Below are 12,542 nucleotides of genomic sequence, written 5' to 3' on the forward strand. Positions count from 1 at the left end.
GCACCTTCTGCCTTTTCAGTTTTGTTTCACTACAAGTTCAAAAAGTTGGAGACCTGGTCACTTTTACCTAAACCGCTACATTTTAATAAATGAAACCAGCCCTGCTCACACTTCCACTCCCAATTCCTTTGAGATCTGGATCCCAGGTTCAGTCTCCCCCTTCCCCACCCCATAATCAGATTTGGCACAGAACATTTGGATGCTGTGTTCCAAAGGCACGGAGCCTCCAGCTGTTTGTCCCTGAACTGCCATAATTGGCCCCAGGGTTTTGTAACAGTCACAAACTGGTGACTAAAATGCCTTTGCCCCACAGCCTGGAGATGACACAGATATATAATCTTTGCAATCTCAATTCCAAAATCCCTTGTCTTTTCCCAAATCTGGACCATTTCACCCCAAATCAGGCAAGCTTTTAAGTAGTTAGAACTGCTCATGCATTAAATAACACAAACATGGTACTTTTTAAAACATTTATATTTATATATATAAAAAAATTAAATATATATAATATATAGTGTGTTTGAGACTAAAAATATAGTACATAATATTTAAAAAAAATGAAAATGAAAAAAGGGAGAATAGGAAAAGGTGTGAGGGACACACAGATACACATTGCTAAAAATCTACGATGGTTTGTCCTAACAAAAATAATATTTTTTTCTCTTCTCTTAATTATCATCATGGATCCATTTATTATCGTGGTTTGGGTGAAGAAAAGTCAACCGGAACCAGAAATGGAGGTTGTAATCCCAAGTAGAGTTGGGGTAGAAATGTGACCACAGGGAGCCCTGGGCCTATTTCTCGTGAAACTGGAGGCAGCCAAATCTTCTGGGTTGCTATTGCTAACAAGATTGTGTCAAGAGTTTGATTGTTTTGGCGACTTGGCTGCTCTCTCCCCAGAGTGAGGGGTGTTCCCAGGGCTCATCATCTGAAGACCTCCAGAAGCAAATAGAAGAGCCCATGGCCCACCAACACTTGAAAAGGCCAGTGATTGGGGCAAGCAAAACAAGCCAGGAGTGGGCACAGGAGACTGGTAGGAATGAGTGATAGTTCTATGCAAATGGAGTTATTATTATTATTGTTATTATTTTTCAGGGCAGGCTTGTACCAGAACTGCCCAGTATGGCCTGTGATTTCTGCGCAGCAATTATTTCTCCAGAGACAGGGCCTGGAGCTCCCTCACAGTGATGCAAGAAAATGAGATTCCACCCCCCACCCCCCGCCTCCATCTCCCAAATTCAGAAATCTCCCAAGCCACACATCCTTCCATTCTGTCCACCAGCCCAGAGGCGGAATGTCAGGGCCAAGCTGATCAAGGTGAGGCCAATGCCTTTCAGAAAGAGGCTGGCCTCGAGGAGAGGAGAGAGATACCATGGGAGGACAGGGGGAGGCAGAGAGAAGGGAATGGGATATTTAAATGCTAATTTTATAGCCTCTTCACAAAAATAAATGTCTTTCCAATTACATCCCTTGGTCTGTGCACTTCAGTGTTCTATTATCACATCCTCACCGGTCCCACCAGGGTCAGGAACTTGAATAACGCCTTTCAGGTGATTCCCTCAACATGCAGAAGGGTCTGCAGAGGCACAGAGCAGTGACCCGGCTCAGGACACAGCACTAAAATGGTAGAGAAGCCAGGGTTTCTGAGGCTGGGGTAGCCTTAGCAGTACAGCAGTGGGGACAGAACGGCCCTCGCAGCAAAGAGTGAGGCAGTGACCGAGCCAGCTCAGTCCAGCTGGGGTCTTGGCTTTAATGTGGTTTTCTTCAAACCCAAATGGCCCAACATTGCTATGGACATGGTCAAGTATACCGAGACCATCTGATTCCATTTTAAGGAGCCCAGGACTTGTGGTTCCTGACAGAGTGCCGACCGGTTAATGAGAGGGCACGAGGGCTGAAGAGGCTCCAGCCAGGGTGCTCCATCCTGTAATGCAGAGAAGACTGCCCTCAAAATTACGAGGAATGCAGTGACTCCTGGGATAAGCAGAGGGCACAGTGTCTGGAAACAGGGTGGTCAAACTAAACTTTTTCATCCCAAGCAAGGCATTTGTGAGAGCACGGCATTGCTCCCATTCCTGGCCGCTTTCTGGCTTCTTGTGGTTTTTGCCTCACATAAACTCTGTGGCTGGATTTTGAAGGATCCAGGATTTAGGATGCAGGCTGGGCCCTCCATGAGAAAAGAGACCATGGGTCACCCAGAATGACAAGAACCTCTGCAAGGTCCAGAATTTATGTCAAAACTGCTGTACCACTCTTCCTTGCACAAGCTGCACTTCCTACCTGCTCATTTGACAGAGGGGTCAGCTGTACTCATGCCTCACCCTCTGGCTCAAGACACCGTAAATTGCAGGATTCACCTTGCTTGGTAAGTGGGGCCTGCTGTCCCTGGGCAAGGGGAATGCTCCTGAGGACTGGGGTGGAGAGTGGCTGCTCCCATTTCTCTCCACAGAGGAAGTTGCCTGAAACCTCGGTACACAGTGAAGGAAACTCACCATACCCTGCCCTGGCCAGAGACACCTTGGCAAAACTGTCAGAATTCTGAGTGAGGAGCAGCACAGTTATCCAATGACAAAGGATAACCCCACGCCAATTTCACTCAGGTTTAGGATATGGTTTTTGTTGCTGTTTGGGATTGAGGGGTTCCTAGTGGAAATTCATTCACAAGACTTCTGACAAGATAAGGGAGCCCATGGTGAAAGCTTGCTTTCAAGAGGGGAACAGAACCTTTCCACTCCCCCATCCCTCAGCCTGCTCACTTGCTGTTCTCAACTCTTTTGCAGGGACAGCCAGGCCCCTCCACCTCACCAAATGAATACAGTAAGAGCAGAATAATGCTAGGTTTGTGCAACCCTTCCCCCTCATTTTACAAGTCAGAAAACCGGGGGCAATGAATGTAGAGATTAGGCCAAGGTCACTCAGTAAGTGGCAGCTTCAGAACTGAGTCCCAGGTCTCCTGGCTCCTAGCCCCTTGCTCTTCCCACCAAAACAAGAACGTCAAAGGCCGTCAGGCTCACCAAGGTGACCACATTTAGTACTGAGGCGCCCTGCTGGAGGGCATCAGCCGTAGAAAACAAAGCTCCGCGTTCAAGGGCACCTTCCACTCCCCAGAAAAACTCTTCCAAGTGGCCTAACAGGGAGGTCCCAATCCAGATTCTGATCAGACCAGAGCCCAAGCTGCAGAGGGCAGAGACAGCCTTGGTCGCTGTGCCATTCACCTTGCTTGCTTGCTACTCAGGAGGCCCCGGTTAATGTGTTGAAGAGAGAACAGTGAAGTGGCTCTATATCAGCCTCCAGAAAAGTAATGGTCCCTGCAGCGTCAGTTGAGTTACCTAGTGACCTTCCGCCCCTCCTTTCCATCATTTCAACAGATTGGGCCCAGCACTTAAACCAAAATGGAGGAAACAAGAGAATCTGGCCAAACCCCAAACAAAAGATGAACGTTTTTTGGAATATTCCTGTTTAAAAAGCCACCATCTTTAGTCTTCAACTGTTTAGATTACCCATGGCTTCTGGTTTCTGTGAAAATAATCAAAATATGCATGAATTTGTCTGCAGAGGAACCTGCATCCTTAACAGACCTTCTCACTTAGCTCACATAAACGGACTCCGCAAGAAGAGGCAGGGGCAGGAGCAGAATGCAGCTGGGAGCCTGTACCCTGCCTTGGGAAGGGCCGGTCCTCGGGATTGCCCCTGCTGGGTTGGAGGAGGACGCAGAGGCAGCCTGCGAGGCTGGAACTGGAGCTACTTTCTTCCTGGGTATTAGCTGGTCCCTCCCAGCCAGGGGCTGGCCAGGAGTCACCCCACAGACCCATCCGCAAGAGTGGTGATGGCCCGTGGCTGATGGGCATGTAACTCATTAAAGCGAACATGACCAAGGAATGGTGACCATGAGAAAGGGCAAGGCGCATTCTGGGAACTGCACCGGAGGCCCCGCTCCATTGGGGAGCGAGTCTGGAGAAAGAGCAGACGGCAGACTCTGCTTCTTGGGAAGGGGCGCTGGGGCAGGGATCCGAGTTCTCTTTGGAGCGCCGGTTCTCTTTGGTCAGAAGGTGGCGGCTGAGAACCTCCCGTGTGGAATGTGTGTGGGTGGGTGTGCACGTGTGTGCGGGGGGGGGGGGGGGGGGACGGCATGGGCCGCGATTGCCTGCAGTGCCGTTCCGCGCCACCTTACCCGGTCAGCCATTCCTCCCCAGGCCCCCTCACCCGTCTATCTCCTAAACACTGCAACGCTTGACAGCGGGTCTGGGACTCACAATACCCGCTCCCTGCACAGCTACCCACATAGGGACGGTCAACCAACGCTGGACACTCAAGGCACTGAAAGTGGAAAAAGAAATCTGATTGGTCCAAGAAAAAAAAAAAAAAGACAACGAACCAAAACCTGTCTCAAGAGAACATCTCCCATGCCCCCTGGAAGGTGGCCTCTCTAACCGGCTGGTGGGCCCTGGGGTAGGACAGTAGAGTCTGAGAGCCAGGCCCCCTCCCTAAGCCTGTCAGAGCCCATCCAGTGACAGGTCTCACCATCTGAATGTTTAAAAATGGATTCAAAGTGCTTGGAGATGGAAAGAGTAATGGAAGGTGTTAGCAATCTGGTGGAGAACAGGCGCCCCCTTTCCTTTCCGTTGGGACGTGTATTTGGGTGGGGGGATCTCTACAGCTTTTTTTTTTTTTTCCCCCAAATGAGGTTTTCATTGTTTTTTGTTGTCTTTGAAAATAGCTTACAGCACCCCTACCCTCACCCCACCACTCCCCAGGCAGGCTCAAGAGTTAAAGCCAGGAAGTGGGGCAGATTGGGGAGAGAAGGGGGCTCGGATGGGCTCCCTCTAATGTGGGTTCTGGAAACTGCTATGTAGCACACAGCTGTCTTGCTGGTGAATCAGGACATGGTGCCTGACCTTTCCTTTCTCCACCACGATCCCCTGACTTATCTGACTGGCCCAGGATCGAGGAGCAGGGAAGTGGGCTGCACACCTGGAGACCCCTGGATCCCTCTGCAGGCTGAGAGACAGGTGTCCACAGCGGGCAGCCAGGATGATTGGCATTTTAACCCCAGCTGAATGATTTGAACTGGATTTGAACTCAGTGCCAGGGCTGTTCTGTAGACGGAGCTAAGATAAATCCAAGATCCCTTCTGCAGTCCCAAGGAGGGAGAGTTGCACCCAGAGCATGAATGCAGACGACAGAGGGACTGGCTAGGCTCTCCTGTTTCCACCTATCTGTGCCAGGGCCACCCACCCCCACACTTCATGTCCCCTAGGCCAAAGCCTGCTCATGCCCACGTGACCCCCCCATCCACTTACGGGAGACCAGAGGGGTGGGATAGAAAAGGAATGCTAAAAAGTGCCCACTCTGCTCTCTGCAGTCTTCCCTTTCCCTGTCCCCATGCTGGGGCCAGGCGAGAGCGCAGGTCAGAAGAGACACATCCTCCCGAAGAAGAGGGAAGGGCAGGCCCAGGAGGTGGGGCATGCACAGAGCACCATCCTCGGGACGGGGTGTTTCCGGGAGACCTGCTCCCCACCTGCCACGGCGGGAGGAGGAAGGCTGGTCTGGGACGGGAGCAACGAGCAATGCCCCTGAATATCAGGGAACAGCTGGGAGAGCCTTCTCCTCTGCCCCGCAGAGATGCCCCAGCCGGGCTCTGGCCCCTACACGTGAGTCTGCATGCGCTGCTGGAACCGCTGGCCGTAGTCCGAGTGTTGGGAGGTGTAGGAGAAGCGAGTGGCGGTGGCGTACTTGCCAATGGGGTCGTACGCCTCATACGGGGTCCGCTCCAGGCCGGAGGGCGGGGCCTGAGGGTAGCCCAGTCGGTAGGTGGGGTACCCTGCTGCCCCGGGGAAGGGGTGGGAATTGAACTTCTCATAGTTCTCGTAGGACAGCTGGCTGGTTGTGTCGGTGCCAGCTGGCGCAGCAGGGCCAGGGGGTGTGGGCTCAGGGCCATAGTCGGAGGCAGGGGCCCGGCTGTAGGTGTTGAGCTGGGCATAGCCGCTGGAGTGGGAGAGACGGGAGGAGGGGCGGCCGTCGAAGCGGGCAGGGCCAGGGGCACGGTAGTCAGCATAAAGCACTGCCCTGGAAGACGGGCGGTCCTCGTGGGCACGCACGTTGTAGTAGCCATTGGTGGGGTCCTGGGGGGCAACGAGAGAAGAGGATGGAGGAGGGAGCTCTCTCTTGGGGCAGGGGCGTCAAGTCTCGCCATGGCCCCCTGGCCTGCCTCCTCTGGCTCTACCCTGTGTCCTCAGGGGGTACCTCTCCACCTCCTATGTTCCTTCAATTAACCTCCTGACCATTCCTCCCCACACTTGCCCTCACCTCCACCCTGAGGCCCTCGGAGCCCCACGTGCCCACCCAGGCCTCGTGCCCTGGCCCCTCCCCCTTTCCCACCTTCATCTCATACTCCTCCCGGGTGTCGATGGTGTCGCAGCGCAGGTCCTGCTTCAGGTCCACATCATCCTTAAAGGACTGCAGAGCAGCAGCAGTGGGGCATCAGGAGACAGAGGCCCTGTTCTTGGCCCCCTTGCCCACCCCGTCCCCTCACCCCAAGGCCACCTGCTGACCAGAAGGGTCTGGGGGCACAGGCAGGCTTGAGTTCTGTATCCTCTCCCAGCGGAGGCTCTGGGATGTGGTGGGAAGACCCAGGTTCTAGCACCAATTTTGTCACTAACATGCAACGTGACCTTGGGCATGTCGCTGCCCCTCTCTGAGACTGCTTCCTCATCTGAGCAATGAGGCCATTGGACCATAAAACTTGTAGGGGTTTCCAACTCTGACACTCTGACGGGGAGGGACAGGGCGAAGGAAGCCTATGGGGGCCCACCTGCCTATCCTCTGCTTGAGGGAAATTAGCCCGGGGAGCGTGGGTGCACACTCATGTTAGCGTGTGTCAGTGTTTGTGTGTGAGCATGTGCACATGTGTGTGCCGGTGTGTGTGTGTGTGCGGCAGGACCAAGGCAGGGACTGAGGGAAGAGAGGGTGACAGTGGCTATTACAGAGCTGGGTGGGCCGGTCCCAAGAGCGTGAATTGGGGAGCGGGCCGGGGAGGAGCTGAACCCTCACCGAGTAGATGGCCTTCATGACCCGGGTCGCTGTGGAGACGCTGGCAGTATCATCGTCCCGGTCAGAATGCATTGTGAGTGGCTCCCGGTTCACTGTCTCCACCTTGATGTCCAGCTTCCTCAGGGTCACGTCCTTGCGACCTGGGACAGGGGAGGCAGCCTGGACGCTTTCTGCCAGCCTCTGCAGTAGCTGCTTCTGGACCCACCTGGGCTGGGGAGGGCAACTCCAACCCCCTTGCTCCTCCCAGCACTGCCTGCTGGGGACCCTGGAGGGTGGGGGGGCCCGCGGAGGGCCCATACTCACTGCCTTTGCGGCGCCGGTAGAGGAAGAACACCAAGGCGATGAAGAAGAAGGTGAGCAGGATGCCCGCGCCGATGGTGGCCCCGGCGATGATGCCCACGGGCAGCACCTCTTCAGATGAGGGAAGGAAAGGAGGAGGGTAAGCATGGAGTCACACGGGCCAGCCACAGCTCCACTGGCATCCCTGGATTGTGTAAGGGTTAGGTTTCAACTGAGCTTGTGGACAGTGCTCGGTTTAAGTAAGGGTGGGGTTTGAGAGGAAGGTCTGCATTGTGTTTGGGTTTTGGCCAGAGCTTCAGCTTGATCAGAGTTGGGGTCACCTCTCATCCCTGCAGCTGGGGCATCAACTTGACCCTGGCCTTGTGGTTGGTCTCTCCCTCTCTGCTGCCCACCTGCCTGTGAGGCTTGGTATCTCCTTCCCGGGCTGGGCTCCTGGTTGAGGTCAGCTGTCTCCAAACTCTCCGATCTGCCTCTGTGTTCCGACCTTTCACCACCTTCCCCATCCACATCACTGTGATGGCCCCCTCTGCACCTCGCAGCCAGGGCTCAAACAGTCCTCCTCGGTTCCCCGTTCCCCAGAGCTGAGAAGGACCCAGGAATCCTGCCTCCAGCTTTCTCTCCCCTCCTGCAGTCCTGGATGGATCTGATCCACGTAAGCCTCCTCCCCTCCAGAAAGCCTTACTCTGTCCACTCTGAACTTCCCACCAGCCCCTTGCTGGCACCCTCAGCTAAGACAGAACTGATGGACCCCCAGTTATTTCCCTCCATCTCCCATGTCAAAAGGCTAGTTCTCAAAAAAATAAAATAAAATAAAAGCATTCTTTCTCTCATCAGACCTGGGAGCTTCCAAAAGTGAAAGCTAATGCCTCTTTCGGTCATGCTAGAAGTGTCTTAAGGGAGGGAATGTGTCTCTCCTATCAGACTAAGGATTCTTGAAGAGATGGGGAAGCAGAATTTACTGGGCACATATTATATGCCAGTATTTTATAAATACTCTCTCATTTAATCCTCACACCAACCCAGTGAGGTAGGGCCTGTTACTCTCTTTCACAGATCATTTGATTCTTGATTTGCTGCCACTCTGTAAGTTCCTCCACTAAACTGAAAGTTTCTTGAGGGCAGGGATTGTATCTGGTTCACATGTCTCTGCAGCTCCTAGTGCAGGGCCTGGCACACAGCAATCGCTCAAGAAATGTTTAAAGAAGTGAGTGGGTTTCCCCAGGTTCTGATGGGGAGGCCCAAGAGAGAGTTTCTCCCTCTGAGCCCTGCCCCAGGGAGAAGAGGGAGCAGAATCCACAGGCTGCCCTGCCAGTCACCTCGCTCTTCCAGCTGGATGATGGCCGTGCCCGGCCCGAAGCTGTTCCAGGCAGTGCAGTTGTAGTGGGTCTGAAAGTCGGCCTCCATGACATTGTTGATGGTGAGCGTGGACAGCACCCCGCTGCCCGAGTTTGTCCTCTCAACCGTATAGCGTTCCAGGGTCCCCACCTCCAGGAAGTTCTCCTTCCATGCCCATGCCTGGGGGGGAGGGCAGGAGGGGTAAGGAAGCAGCAGGTGGCAGAAATACCTGACCCCCCCCCCCCTCAGGACATCCTCACCCCCTGCACCTTGGGTACCCCTGGGCCCAGCACAATGCTCACTCCATGACAAACCTAAGTCACACCTCCTGCCTCAAACCTTGGCGTGGCATCTCTAGTCTAGGAGAAGCAGTGTCTCCTAAACATGACTGAGACTTATGCCAGGGACATGCACATATGCCTGGGGACATCTTTAAAATGTAGATTCTCGGGGCTTATCTCCTAAAAATGACTCTCCAGGGAAGAGGTCCAGAAATCTCTATTTTTATAATGATCTCATATGATGTGGGTGCAGCTGATCCAATGAGCTGACATTTGGGAAGCCCTAATGTCAGAGAAAAAGTCTGGGGTGGGGAGTTGAGAACACTGGACTCTGGGCCTAGGTCTCCCCTTGAGTCCCTGTGTGGCCTTCCTTACCCTCTCTGGGCCTCAGTTTCCTTATCTGTAAAATGAGAGGACCAAGGCTCTTCCAGCTCTGATAGTGTGAGATTCTAACTAAATATAACTCAGTCTTCTACCTCACCTTTAGCCAACCCACAGCCGGCCCCACACCAACCTGCCCACTGGCTCTGGAGCCCCATCCACGGACTCTCACAGTGGGTGGGAGTTATCACTGGAGAGGGGGGTCCCCAGGCTCCTCCACCCCTGACCTCCCAGCCGGGGCATCCCCCCTTCATATCCCCTCCCTCAGAGTGGAGCCCGAGGGAGCGGGAACAGCTGAGAACTGGCTCCTTTCCAGGGATCAATCCTCCTAGCTCTGCAAGGAAAGCCCCCGGGAGCCAAGCCGCCCGCTGCCCGGGCGGCCGTGGTAATGAATTGTCCCTGGGCAGCCCTGGAGTTAGCCAAATGGTCATTAAATGTGATGAGGGGTTTGACGGTTAATGGTCACGGAAGGAATTAATGGCTCATGGTGTGGGGGAGAGGAGGAAGGAGGGAGGAGAGCGGCAAGGGGGCTGGTAGAAAGAAGAAGGCAGGAGAAGGGAAAGGAGTGGGCGGGGTGAAAGGAGAAGGATGGGGCAGGGTCCAGGGGAAGAGGGGAGAGGGGGGACCAAGGGAAAGATCAGGAGGCTGAGCAAAGGGAAGGAGATGAAGAAGAGAGAGCCCAGAATGGTGGCCAAGGAAACTAACGATAAATGGAGTGAGGGGCTCCCCCAGGCTTTTCACACCTGTTGCTACAATTACTTCTCACAGCAACGCTGTCAGGTAGAGATACTGCCCCCATTTCATGAATGAGGAAACTGAGGTTCAAAACACTAAGTAATTTACTCAGGGTCACACAACAAGTAAGAGAGGAGGTGGCATTTGAGCAGGGAAAGGGACAGAGGGACAGAGAGTCAGAGCATTAGAAGTATAGAAAAGGCATGGGGATGTGGAAGGAGCAAAGGCAGAGAAGGCAGGAGGAGGCTAAGCCGGAGCAGAGAGGCAGGTGGCGGGCTATCCTCAGAACCTCTGCCAGTCCCAGACTCACAATGCGGTCCGGGGGCGGCGTGCTCCCGATGAAACACTCCACCTTGCCGCCGTCCCCCCTAACAGCGTACTGCACTGCCTCGCTGGAGATAATGGGGGGCCCTGAAAGCAAGAAGACGCAGTCAGGGCCAGCTGGAACCTACAGCACCTGCCCACCCAGCCCCTCCGCCTCAGGCCACTCACCATTCACATAAAGTGGCACCTCCCGCTCAGCCACTCCGATCCGAGGCACGATGGCCCGGCAGGTGTAGGTGCCAGCATCTGCCTGGGTCACCGACTTCAACAGCAGCTGGTTGCTGTTACTCAGGACCTGGGCAGAGAGAGCAGCCTCGGGTGGGGAGCCAGGAGGCCTGGGCCCCTAGGTCCATGTGGGCCCCCACATTGGAGGCATTGGAAAGAAAGCAGGAAGGGCCACAAGTGAATTCCCAGAAGGGAAATAGGGTCCCGAGTCCATCTGGTCCATCCCCTGACTCTAAATAGGTTGACATTTAAACACACCATCTCTGCAAGAGTGGGCAGAGACAGGTGGAGGCCAGTGAGGGCAGGTGAGACTGCAATAAATTTATAGAGGATGCAGACTCTTTGGGTGATCTGTTCTAGTGCTTTTCCTGCCAAACGAAGTAGGAAGTTTCACTCTGAAATCCCTCTTCCTGCAGTTTTGTGCCAAACTGTCTAGTGTAGGTCTCTGTAGAGCTGCAGAAGTCAACCTTCTCTTCTCTAGTGAATCATCCCAGCTTCCCCACCTTCCTATGCAGCATTCATTCACCGGGTCTGTTGCCACTACAGCAGCTCCACTCTGGCCCTCTTCCCTCCCCCCACACACAGGTCAGCCTGTCCCTCCCACTGCCATTGAACCCGCCTGCTGTCCTGCGAGGAGGTTGGGGGCTGACTGCCAGCACTGTCCTTCTCCTCCAAATCCAAGACACTAGAAATACCCCAGGTTCCACTTGAAAAAGAATGCGGCACCTCCCTTGCCCCCCGGACCTCACCCCCAGTGGCCTCGCTCCTTCCAGCATTCAGGATAGGCAGCAAGTGTCTTACCATGTTTGAGTCCTTTTTGGTCCAGGTGAGTGTGAGGGGGGGATTCCCAACCCAGACACAGGTGAGGGTCACATCAGAGCCAATGTCTGTGGTCGTGGGTTTGGGGTCAACTACGATCCGGGGGGCAACTGAAGTAAAAGGAGCAGCTCGTTAGGGTCTCAGTCTCATCGGGGGTCAGCGCCAGTCGGTCTTCCCTTCCTTCTCCTGCCCTGCTGCCTCCCCATGTCTATCCCGCTCTTCTCAGCTTCGTGGAGCCTCCCCCACTCCACCCCAGGCCTTTTCAAGGCCCCTGCCCTCTGTCCCCGCTCGCCCTCGCAGCTACTCACAGTGGACATTGACCAGAGTGCTGACGTTGGTGCTCCCCACTTTATTGTGAACCTCACAGGACACAGGCTCCGTGAAAAAGGAGTAATCGACGTTTGTCTCATAGCGACTCTCGTGGGCATCTTCAATCAAGAAGCCCCCCTTGGCCCACCTGGGGGAGGAGGCACCACAGAGCCAGCTCAGGGCCTGGCCCCTCTCACCCATGTCCAGTGGCACTGCCCTCCCCAGCTTCCCCACTCCTGGCCTCAGGGGCCTCTCCGCTGTCCCTCCCCAGAATGCTCCCAGTTCCCTCCCCTCGCACCTGTAGCCCAGAATCTCGGGGTTGGCCGTGGCCTGGCACGTAAAGACGACACGCTCACCCTCCTGCACTGTCTGTGGCTCAATGGACAGGGTCACTGTAGGAGGGTCTGCAAAGCAGGGGACAGGAAGTCACTGTCTTTTCTGTCTCTCGTTTCTTTTTCTCTCCTCAGCACATACACTCAGACCTCACCACTATGTGGTGATCTGGGAATTTGAGTTTGCAGTGTACTAGCCCCAATAAATAAACTGTCTTCTTCACCTTTACCCCATGGAGCCTCGAGGGGGCCAGCTAGAATCACCACCAAGGATGACACCAAAGGGACAAATTAATCAGTGGATGTAATGACCCAATGTGGCCACTAGGCATCAGTGTGGGTTTGCTTGGCTGGCTAGAAGGGATGGGGGTGGGGCATCTCTCCAATTGCTGCCCACATTCCCACCCTTCCCTAGGCAGAGGGGATTGACTGAGCACCTACCAGGGAGCAT

General features: G+C 54.5%; 1 protein-coding gene across 5 annotated transcripts in view; it reads right to left on the bottom strand.

The window, feature by feature from the left end:
* Positions 1-456: 456 nt before the first annotated feature.
* The window catches only part of KIRREL1 (kirre like nephrin family adhesion molecule 1), a 100,809-nt gene continuing 88,723 nt past the window's right edge, over positions 457-12,542 (bottom strand). For 4 of the 5 annotated variants that reach the window (XM_087441217.1, XM_014797684.2, XM_087441226.1 and 1 more), the window contains 10 exons: positions 12,058-12,163; positions 11,759-11,907; positions 11,433-11,560; positions 10,575-10,749; positions 10,393-10,493; positions 8,667-8,865; positions 7,354-7,461; positions 7,051-7,190; positions 6,379-6,456; positions 457-6,122 (listed from right to left, as the gene is read on the bottom strand). In XM_087441217.1, coding sequence (XP_087297343.1) covers positions 5,646-6,122; positions 6,379-6,456; positions 7,051-7,190; positions 7,354-7,461; positions 8,667-8,865; positions 10,393-10,493; positions 10,575-10,749; positions 11,433-11,560; positions 11,759-11,907; positions 12,058-12,163 — 1,661 coding nt within the window. In that variant the 3' untranslated portion in view covers positions 457-5,645. The remainder of the gene's footprint in view (positions 6,123-6,378; positions 6,457-7,050; positions 7,191-7,353; positions 7,462-8,666; positions 8,866-10,392; positions 10,494-10,574; positions 10,750-11,432; positions 11,561-11,758; positions 11,908-12,057; positions 12,164-12,542) is intronic. The other variant, XM_087441234.1, reaches the window with a different exon arrangement.

This window comes from Ceratotherium simum, chromosome 2 (assembly GCF_057802395.1).
Source record: "Ceratotherium simum simum isolate JZ-2026a chromosome 2, ASM5780239v1, whole genome shotgun sequence".
Classification (NCBI taxonomy): domain Eukaryota; kingdom Metazoa; phylum Chordata; class Mammalia; order Perissodactyla; family Rhinocerotidae; genus Ceratotherium; species Ceratotherium simum.